The sequence below is a fragment of the Hypomesus nipponensis genome, chromosome 9, assembly GCF_054491055.1.
Source record: "Hypomesus nipponensis isolate SF chromosome 9, ASM5449105v1, whole genome shotgun sequence".
Classification (NCBI taxonomy): domain Eukaryota; kingdom Metazoa; phylum Chordata; class Actinopteri; order Osmeriformes; family Osmeridae; genus Hypomesus; species Hypomesus nipponensis.
The window spans coordinates 2,014,015-2,024,757 of NC_140369.1; the positions used below are offsets into that span (position 1 = coordinate 2,014,015).

At 48.1% G+C, this 10,743-nt stretch overlaps 1 protein-coding gene across 1 annotated transcript; it reads left to right on the forward strand.

The window, feature by feature from the left end:
• The first annotated feature begins 94 nt into the window (after nt 1-94).
• On the forward strand, nt 95-9,032 carry LOC146272294 (prostacyclin synthase-like). Its single transcript, XM_084704958.1, has 10 exons — nt 95-256; nt 1,176-1,299; nt 1,453-1,628; nt 2,520-2,663; nt 3,419-3,546; nt 4,180-4,361; nt 5,924-6,086; nt 6,723-6,904; nt 8,506-8,657; nt 8,775-9,032. The coding sequence occupies exons 1-10, from the start codon at nt 189-191 to the stop codon at nt 8,923-8,925; spliced, it is 1,470 nt and encodes a 489-aa protein (XP_084561084.1). The 5' UTR covers nt 95-188; the 3' UTR covers nt 8,926-9,032.
• Nucleotides 9,033-10,743: the final 1,711 nt, after the last annotated feature.

The following is a 10,743-nucleotide window of genomic DNA, read 5'->3' on the forward strand; positions in this document are numbered from 1 at the left end:
AAGAACCAGTCACAAATGTTTATCTCATGCAGACAAGTGAGGTAAGGCAGTCGTGACTCATGACGTTGCTGAAAGGGGGGGTGCAGAAAGTGGCGCGGCTGTGACATAAAGAGGCATGTCAGGTACATCGGTCTCATCAAATCCACTGCCCCCTCCAAGGTGCACAGACTTCGAGAGAAACACGCGACATGATTTGGACAATTATTTTCCTAATCCAGGCTGTGCTTGTCTACCTCGTACTTTCGAAACGCTCGAGGTAAGTCAATTTAACCTTTTTGAGGCTTAAACGTTGTTTTACTTCATAGTCTAAATTTATAATGCTGTTGTTATACTTCTTAGTCTAAAATTATAATGCTGTTAAATTATCAAACCACATGATCTCACATGAACTAAACAAATCCATGTTCAGGTCATCTAAGATATACATGCTATGTACATACTATACTTACGGTGCAGTTTAATTTGCGTTACTCATTCAATTTAATTCTTATTATCCCTAATTCTTAATTTGGGGTGTGTATGTTTTATGCCGTTCGCAGACATAATTGTGCTGTCAAACTGAGGATATACTCTGCTCTTAAAGTCACCCCACCGTCTGTGAGGGATAATCCTGACATTCATATTGAGAGACAAACCTTTAGGAACAGCAGTAGCTTTTAGACGACCAGAAGAGTTTCCACTTAAACATTTCCAGCTAATGTAAACTACCAATGAGAGGCTATGCCTAGACACGTAATTACATTTGTAGTGAGCCCTTAGTCCTCCACCTGGATGTGGAATGTGGTTTTGGTACCCACACAGGTATTTGAAGACCACTTACAAAAGTCAAACCGCTTGTTCAGGTATTTATGGTTAATCCACTTCACAGTTCTAAGATACACAGACATGTCTTCGTGTTTGTCGGTTTTGTAAATACTGTGGTCAAGTTAGGATATTACTAAGACAAATAACTGTAAATCGTTATGAAGCATTCATACACAGCTGTCTTTAGACTTGCCTTATGTGCTGATAAGAGCAACCAAATATTGATTCAGTCCATTGTGTTCGGCACATGTAAACTTCTACTAGGCCATTCTAGATGGATTATTTTTTAATGGTTTTGTCTTTCTGTGTTTAGTGTAGGTCTGGCTGTCGATTGACACCCAAAATGAACTGATCAATCTTGTGGTCTGCAGGTTGAGAAGGGAGCCCCCTTTAGACAAAGGGGTGATCCCCTGGCTGGGCCACGCTCTGGAGTTTGGGAAGGACGCCGCAAAGTTCCTGACCCGTATGAAGATGAAACATGGAGACATATTCACGGTGAGAGAGAAGTGGAAGACCTGTTGGTGTCATAGCCCTGGAAATACCCCAAAGATCAGCATGTGGACAGTCCTATGGCGATGCACTGCTTCTCTAAAAGTGTGTGTGTGTGTGTGTGTGGTGTATGTGCATTTGTGTGTGTGTGTTCCCAAGGTGCGTGTTGCTGGCCGGTATGTGACAGTGTTGCTGGACCCCCACGCTTACGACGAGGTGCTTCAGGATACCAAGTGTCTGGACTTCTCCCGCTATGCACAGATCCTTATGGAGCGGATCTTCAGCCTGAGACTGCCCCACTACAACCCTGCCAAGGACAGAGCCATGATGGGCCAGTACGTATTCATGTCCGTCTCACTGCGTCCATGATGGGCCAGTACGTATTCATGTCCATCTCACTGCGTCCATGATGGGCCAGTACGTATTCATGTCCGTCTCACTGCGTCCATGATGGGCCAGTACGTATTCATGTCCGTCTCACTGCGTCCATGATGGGCCAGTACGTATTCATGTCCATCTCACTGCGTCCATGATGGGCCAGTACGTATTCATGTCCGTCTCACTGCGTCCATGATGGGCCAGTACGTATTCATGTCCATCTCACTGCGTCCATGATGGGCCAGTACGTATTCATGTCCATCTCACTGCGTCCATGATGGGCCAGTACGTATTCATGTCCGTCTCACTGCGTCCATGATGGGCCAGTACGTATTCATGTCCATCTCACTGCGTCCATGATGGGCCAGTACGTATTCATGTCCATCTCACTTTGTCCATGATGGGCCAGTACGTATTCATGTCCATCTCACTGCGTCCATGATGGGCCAGTACGTATTCATGTCCATCTCACTGCGTCCATGATGGGCCAGTACGTATTCATGTCCATCTCACTGCGTCCATGATGGGCCAGTACGTATTCATGTCCATCTCACTGCGTTGAGACAGGGAGGAAAGAAACTGCACCAAACCAAGGAAAATTTTGTTTTTTTGTGGAACGACATGACATGGTCCCAAGTGAAAAAAAGAATATGATTTTCTCAAAATAGCCACTGTCCAAGCTGGTGCTGACTTGAACAACTCACAGTCCCTCCCCCTCACTCCTGTTTGAGTCGACATACTCCCGTCAACATCCACAGGGGGCGGGGGGCGGGGGGGGCGAGATGGACAGATTGGCACTTCGTGACTCACACAAGCTTACTGGTGACCCTTGACCTCTGTGTCTGCAGGCACTTCCGAGGAAAGAGCCTGACCCTGCTAAACGGCACCATGCAGAAACACCTGCAGGCCCTGCTGTTAGCGGACGCGCCTCCTAAGCCGACTGACTGGAAAACTGACGGGCTGTTTAACTTCTCTTACAGCCTTCTCTTCAGGTATGGAAAAAAACAGCCTCCCTCCCTTCGTGTCTCCCTCCCTCCGTGTCTCCCTCTTCACCTCCCTCGTCAGCGACCGGCTTGTTACTCTTGACGGCCAGAATAAACAGTTTATGCCCCGGCCCTTCTCCACGAGCCTGTGTTTGTAAACACATAGGGAAGACTGCAGGGTGACACAGACTAACGCACAATGAATGTGGCCAGGTGGTGCCAGTCGTCATGCACAAACAAGACTCAATAGGAGGTTTCTCTGCGTCACCCTTCAAAGGACCTCAAATCACCACAGACATCTGACACAGAGCTGGTGGTTACGGAGGGAATCATTGCTCCTGAGGGGAGGAGAGGAGGAGTCGAGGAGGAGAAGAAAGGAGACAGGAGAGGGGAGGAGGAGAGAGATCTACTGTGTAAGATAAAGTTTAGAGTAGCCTGTTGAAGTTCTCGGTTAAGAGACTGTTCCCTGTGTGGGTACCGGATGCTCTGCTGTTGACCTGAACAGGGGCGCCGGGCGGAGATGCTTATCTGCCATTGTTAATGTTCAAAAGCCACCAACTGTCAAATGTTCTGAAGGTATTAAGTAATGCATGTTCCTCCCACGCGTAACCAAACACATTTTAACTTGACATTTTCGTCTCCCTCCCTCCGCCCACACACTCCCTTTCTCTCTCTTTCTCTCTCTCTCTCTCTCTCTCTCTCTCTCTCTCTCTCTCTCTCTCTCTCTCTCTCTCATTCTTCCTTTTCCTTCTGTGTCCCCACAGGGCAGGTTATCTTACTTTGTTTGGCGGGGAGCTGAACAACAACAGCGTTGACCCTTCCACAGTTTACAAGGAGTTCCGCAACTTTGACCGACTCCTGACTAAAATGGCCAGGAACACACTTAAACCAGGTAACACACACACACATATTTGGTCACTCTGAAGCAAAATCTACAAGATCAAATAGTTTATCTGATATATTGAAAACTCAATAAAAAAAGTCATTCCCTAATAAGAAATGGTTAATCACTTATTAACTCCCCCCCACATACACACACACCTACTACCTAACTGAGGTGTGTGTGTGTGTGTGCCTTTTATCATGTCTCCCAGGACTCATCTCTCTTGTCTCTCTCCATCACATAGTTGTACCCACTCACTCCCACATGAATACACACACACACACACGGAACAGATCCTGTTTCTGATACTGACAGCCCCACCCGGCTCACAGCTGTTAATCTTTGTGTCTCTCTCTGAAGTCACTCCCTGGATATATGATGTTTCTGTCATACCTCTTGTACCAGAATAGCAGCGCCGTAGCTATTTTTACCCCTTCAATATTGTTTTCTTCTTCTTGAGTCACCTCATGAAAGGTGTGAGGTAATCTGTTGGACCTATTGACATGTTTTTGGTAACGCCTGGCTTACCTGCTCTATGTGTCTGTGTTTCTGTTTGTGTGTCTGTGTGTGTTTCTCTGTGTCTCTGTGTGTGTGTTTCTGTGTGTGTGTGTGTGTGTGTGTGTGCCTGCCTGCCCTCCACAGAGGAGAAGAGGACAGCCGTAGACCTTCGCGGCAGACTGTGGGAGCTGTTAGCCCCCGCAGGCCTGGCTCCTGCCCCCGGCTCCAGCGCTTGGCTGCACGGCTACAGGCAGCAGCTCCAGCAGGCAGGGGCTGACGAGGACACCCAGAGGAGGGCCACCTTGCTGCAGCTCTGGGCCACGCAGGTAGGCCTCTCCCTGGGGAGACTCCTGGAGCTCCCGGGTGCTCTGACGCCTCTCCATCACCAACACGCGTCCCGGGACTGGGGGCGCCGCCAGGAATTTTGGGCCCCATGAAAAAAGAAAAATCTTTTTTTTATTTTTTTATGATTTCTATTCGTTTTTTTCTATTTTTGGGGGGGGCCCTGTCAGTCAGGAATTGTCCTAACTTTTCCCCGCTATACGGTGCCCCTGTCCCGGGACACACACACAGACATACACACACAGATGGTGCCGCGGCCAAACGCTCCTTCCCTGCTTGATAACGGTCTCTTTGGAGGCGAGTCTGTTATGAAAGTCGGTAGTGTTATGGCGCACCTCCTTGAGGGAACTCCTGGAAACTGGCCGTGCCAAACACAACAAATACACTCTGAAAAGACAGAGACGTTGTATTTGATGGCGTGACTTGATGTGACAGATTTTTCCGAGGCACACCTTCGCCCTTTTTATGTGTTCTTCTTTCAAGGTCATCTTTTTTGTCGTTGTTTGTTTCGCAAAATAGAAACAGAATGAGATAGTGGAACAGGACAGTTCACTGAAGCGACACTGTAGACTGACTCATTATCAACCGGGTCACCATGACGACCAGCTCTGATCTGTTTCAGGACCTTTTATCACACAGCTAAAAAGTTTGAAATAGGTGGATTTCAGGAAGTGCAGTTTCCATTCCTACCACACGAGTGTATCCTCTCACCACATTGAAGCCTAGGAAAGTCTCAAATATTAATCTGATCCTAGAGACTAACCAGTTCTTGGTTTGTGGTTCCTTAAAGGCTTGTTACCCAGCTTTTAAGATGAAGAATATGTCGGCCTTTGGCTTTCCACGCGATTGCAACATTTATGAGTTTTACTGGTTCCTTATATGTCAGTTTAGAGAAGTTAAATGAATATGCAACTAATGGAGGACGACTCAAAAGTGGTTCTCCAAGTAGGAGTAAAAAAAATAAAAAATCATCTTCGCATACCATATTTATTTTGCACTTGCTTATCTCTTTTAAAACACGGTAACTACGGTAATAAGCGCTACACAGATGTTTGGAGGGGGCTGAATGTGTTTTCATTTGACGTTTTCTAGTTCCAGGCAGATGGCTGTGAAGCCTCCTGTTCCTTCCTTAGCCCTATCTCAGTTTCCGACAGCTTTCCTTTTTAAGGAAACCGTTAAAACTGTTACTACTCGGTCCCGGGGTCTTGAGGATATCCAGAACACAAGTCTTAATCACACACACACACTCAAAAAGGAGTCTGGCTTCAATCAACACATCTCTAAACACCAAAGCCAGGGAACTGTTGTATTCCATTACCGCCGACAGTTTCTGTTCGCTAATTGAACAAAGTAAACAATGAGGAAAGACAAAAAAAAAAAGAAGATAAATAGTTTGAAAGACTGGAAATCGCGGGCGTGAGCTGAAATGCAAAGCGATATCATGTTCTCCTCTCCGGTTACGTAAGCGCCACCTGCCGCCTCGCGCTGCAACGGAGGAGCAGTCAGCCATGGCACTGCCGTCATGTCAATTATTCTCCGTTTCCAGGGTAACGTCGGCCCCGCCGCGTTCTGGCTCCTGGGGTTCCTGCTCAGCCACCCCGAGGCCCTGGGGGCGGTGGGGAGAGAACTAGAGAGCCTGGCTCCCCTGAGGCAGAGCACGGCTCCACAGCCCCCTCTGGTGGACCGTCTGCAGAACACCCCTGTGTTTGGTGAGTGAAGGACTCGTGCGTGTTGCAGAAGGAGGAGATGGTGGGGGCGTTTGGGAAGAGTGTGGTGGGGGTGTTATAGGAAGGATGTGGTGGGGGTGTTATGGAAGGATGTGGTGGGGGTGTTAAGGAAGGATGTAGTGGGGGTGTTATGGAAGGATGTGGTGGGGGTGTTATGGAAGGATGTGGTGGGGGTGTTATAGGAAGGATGTGGTGGGGGTGTTATGGAAGGATGTGGTGGGGGTGTTATGGAAGGATGTGGTGGGGGTGTTATGGAAGGATGTGGTGGAGGTGTTATGGAAGGATGTGGTGGGGGTGTTAAGGAAGGATGTGGTGGGGGTGTTATGGAAGGATGTGGTGGGGGTGTTATGGAAGGATGTGGTGGGGGTGTTATGGAAGGATGTGGTGGGGGTGTTAAGGAAGGATGTGGTGGGGGTGTTAAGGAAAGGTGAGGGTGTTTGGGAAGGGTGTACTGTGGATGTTTAAGAATGGTGACACGCAAGTTTCATTGGACATCCTGATGGCACAACCCCAACACAAAGGATAAACGTCTGCGACAGTCCTACGAAGCCTCTTGACCTTTACCTCACACAACCTGCTGAGTTTCCTGCCTGTCTTCCTCTCTTCTGGCCGTCCCAGACAGTGCCCTGGAGGAGGCTCTGCGGCTCACTGCCGCCCCCTTCATCACCAGGGAGGTACTGCAGGGGAAGGCTCTGAGGATGGCAGACGGCCAGGAATTCCAGATCAGGAGGGGAGACCGGGTGATGCTGTTCCCCTTGATCAGCCCTCAGATGGACCCCGAGGTGCACCAGGAACCCCAGGTAGGAACACCCAGGCTGTTACGCCCCCATGGCAGGGAAGTCTAACAGAAGCAGGCACTAATCTAAACTGCGATGATAGGATAGTTGACCGCAAATTAAACTAAACAACAACCTTGAGTTGCCTGACCCCAGTCCGACCCACTCAGCAGACAGCAATACTGACAAGCAACAGGAAGTAATTATTTATAAAAGCACATTTCACTGACCAACCTTATTTATAGCACCCAACCCCGTCTTTATAGCTCAACACAAGCACAACGCATTCATTCTCTGGTGAACTAGCATGGCTTGAGCTCAAGGTTGAAGACAATTGATGCTGGCCCGTTTGGACTGTTTTCCGACGGGTTAGAGGATCACGCCCACACGAGGTGGCCTGTGCCTGGGATTACCCACGGGGCGCCTGGAGTCCGACCAGGGGACGGGATTAGCTGGGCACGGGAAAGGAAACACGGCTAATAGGCGTGGGAAGAGAGGCAGGGAGGCAGGGAGGCAGGTCACCAGGCTGCGTCATGGCTTGGTAGTCTTTCTCCCTGATCAGCCAGTTAGAGGAGCCTGCGGAGGAGGGTGGGTCAGCCAGTTAGAGGGGCCTGCAGAGGAGGGTGGGTCAGCCAGTTAGAGGAGCCTGCAGAGGAGGGTGGGTCAGCCAGTTAGAGGGGCCTGCAGAGGAGGGTGGGTCAGCCAGTTAGAGGGGCCTGCAGAGGAGGGTGGGTCAGCCAGTTAGAGGGGCCTGCAGAGGAGGGTGGGTCAGCCAGTTAGAGGAGCCTGGAGAGGAGGGTGGGTGAGAGATTGGATTCAACCCTGTCGGGGTGGTCTGAATGTCACTGGTGGAGATTAGCCTGCTGGTTTGGAGAGTTTCGATGTTTCAGTCAAACACGAGTGGACTGAAGTGTGTTTACAGCCGCAGGGGTGGTTCTGAGGGGCGGGCAGCAGTGGCCCTGTGACAGCAAGCTGGATCCCCCTTGTGGCCCCCCTTACATCTTGTCTGACATAAATATTACATAATACATTTTTGCAATCATGTTCTTTTTGCAAGAAACCACAAAAAACGTTTGAGAAACTGTAGAATAATTATAAACATGGTCTTTTGCCTGTTAATGCCTGCAATGCAGTGAAGAAAACTATACGACAACAATAATGTTTAATGTAACTGGCCCCCTGTAACAGTACAACTGGCCCCAGCTTGGCCCCCCCAGTTGAAATAGTCTAGAATCTCCACTTGTAGAGATGTTCACATTGTGTGCTGCCTTCCCTGCCCTGCCCGCCCAGCCTTATCATGTCTCCTTACAGTATCACATCAAATCAAATTAGATTCTTAGAACTCTTCTTACATTTACATTTAGTCATTTGGCAGACGCTCTTATCCATAGCGAGTTACAGTAAGTACAGGGACATTCCCCCCCCCCCCCCGACACAACGTTATTTGGCACGGCCGGAATCGAACCAACAGCCTTCTGATTGGTAGCCTGATTCCCTAACCGCTCAGCTATCTAACACCCTTCTTACAAGCAATGTCACACAGATGTCCTAACGTACGAGAGAACTTAAAACTGCAGCTAAATCAACCTATTGCGCCTGACGTCCATAATTGTGTCTCGTCCCAGGAATACAAGTACGACCGCTTCCTGAACGCCGACGGCTCGGAGAAGACGGACTTCTCTAAAGGAGGCCGGCCGCTCAAGTACTACAGCATGCCGTGGGGAGCGGGCGCCAACGGCTGCGTGGGCAAGCGTTTCGCCATCAACGCCATCCGACAGTGAGTGCGACCTCCGTGTGTGTCACGGGTTCAACTTTTTCACGATGTTTTGTCGTTATGTAACCTATGCTAATGTGGCCTTTGTGTGTGTGTGTGTGTGTGTGTGTTGCTGTCCAGGTTTATCTACTTGGTTTTGGCTCACTACGACCTGGAGCTGTGTGACCCGGAGGCCCAGCTGCCCAAGGCGGACGCGGGGCGTTACGGCTTCGGCATGCTGCAGCCAGACGGAGACGTAACCATCAGATACAGACTCAGAACATTTTCATAGTTGGACTTTAAAACACCGACTTGACATTTCATTCACCGTTTTTTAATAACCATACACCTGTTTTTATCAATTTGTGTAGATGTGTATCTATTTTTGCTATCACTCAAATGTACAGTAAAATAATATTTAACTATTTAACGTGAAATATAAAATTGTATATTGGAGCTGCCTAGCTTGAGTTGTTTGTTTTCCAGAAATGATTCATTTCAAAATGTAGTCCCAGGCACAATGTTTTCCGTGAAGCTCAGATCAATGTGTTTGAGGATCTCAGTTTTGAACACATTACAGTTTAAACTTCAGCCCTAAATATATTTGGCCATCGTGTAGCCTGTATATCAAGGTAGATGGCTATGTAGCCACGGCACGTACGCAATACGGAGCTATCACAACAGAATTGGACCTGCGGTATCCCAGGAAGCCGTTTAGTGTGTGTTCGGGTGCGGGTACGCCCGGGAGTAATGGGAAGACGGTCCTCTCTGTAAACAGAGTTCGCCAGGTTTATTACCCAGACGCATGCCTGCGGGTTGAACGGTACACCGAGTGGAAAGTTTAGATTTATGCGCCATTAGAAAAACAAATGATCAGTTGACCTACTTTTCTTAACAGGATCCCTATTTAGCGTTTATCAGTGTACGATAGCACTGTCCTATCAAGGAATAGCGGTGCCCATATGTAGTAATAATGGATCATTTATAAATACAACTTGACACCTTTGTAGTCATAAACGCTTGATATGACATTGTAAGGTGTACTGTATAGTGCAGCTTATGGTATGTAATGTATCCTGTGTAGTGTTGGTATACCCTTTAAAGGTCTCTCATTGGTCCAACTTCTGATATCCTACTGGGCTCGTGGCTTTACTCCATTGATCTCGCCTACAGCTGAGGCGGAACTAGGCGCGTGTTGCTGCCAAGACTGTACAATGTAAACACTTCTCTACTTGGCGTTCCTTGTCACACGCAATTATTTATCGTCATCTTTTGAGTTGCGCGTAACTAGCGGGCAGACAACATTACATGTGTTGTCATTATACAACATTGCTACGTTTTTACTACATTTCCTGACATTGAAGTCGATTCTGTAGTCGCCTCGGCCACTGAGGATGGCACGCTTGGTGTCGCCTGATACCGGACGGTAAGGGTTAACCTTCCCGCCTGCCTGCAGCAGTTAGTTGGATCCTTTTGAGAAAGCAGCCGTTGCAGAACACAGTTGGAGCCCCGTCCTGGTCCGTCACAAACGGCGCGAGCACACACACAGTAGCCAGGTAGAGAGCACGCGAGAGGGATTCACGGCGAACTTGTTGAATCTCTTCAGATGGGAGGAGCACGGAAGATCCCTTGTGTGCTGTAACAGTTTGGCTGTTACCGATTAAGACATGTTGCGGGGTCTCCAGAAAAACCAACCAGCAGAGCGGCGGCGACGATCATAGAGTCGTGATATTAGTAATATCGCCTTCGTTGATGGTGATCTTTTACACCGAATCGGATTGTGGTGAAGATACCGGTATGTAAGTCTTAGTAACGTTAGACGTTAGATTGTAGAACGTTTATGCCAACTCCCTCCTTCTTTGTATTTTGGTCTATAGAGAAAAGCAGTTCTTGCCTATTTTAACTCAGTTAGCCTATTTGGACACTTGGATATATTGACAAAACATGTACGTTTGTACTTTAAGTTTACTTTAGACTTTCAGTGGTCTAATATTCTTAGTACATGTATTTAGCCAAACACGTGAACTGTTATGACAGAAAAATGTGTCATAGGCGAAACCATGTCTCCTTCTAATAACTGGTTTAAATAGACACATTCAACTTGATTTAT

Coding starts and splice junctions, on each gene's coding strand:
- LOC146272294 (XM_084704958.1), top strand. CDS start 189: ATGATTTGGACAATTATTTTCCTAATCCAGGCTGTGCTTGTCTACCTC. Junction 4,362..5,923: donor TGCAGCTCTGGGCCACGCAG/GTAGGCCTCTCC, acceptor CTCCGTTTCCAG/GGTAACGTCGGCCCCGCCGC. Junction 6,905..8,505: donor AGGTGCACCAGGAACCCCAG/GTAGGAACACCC, acceptor GTCTCGTCCCAG/GAATACAAGTACGACCGCTT.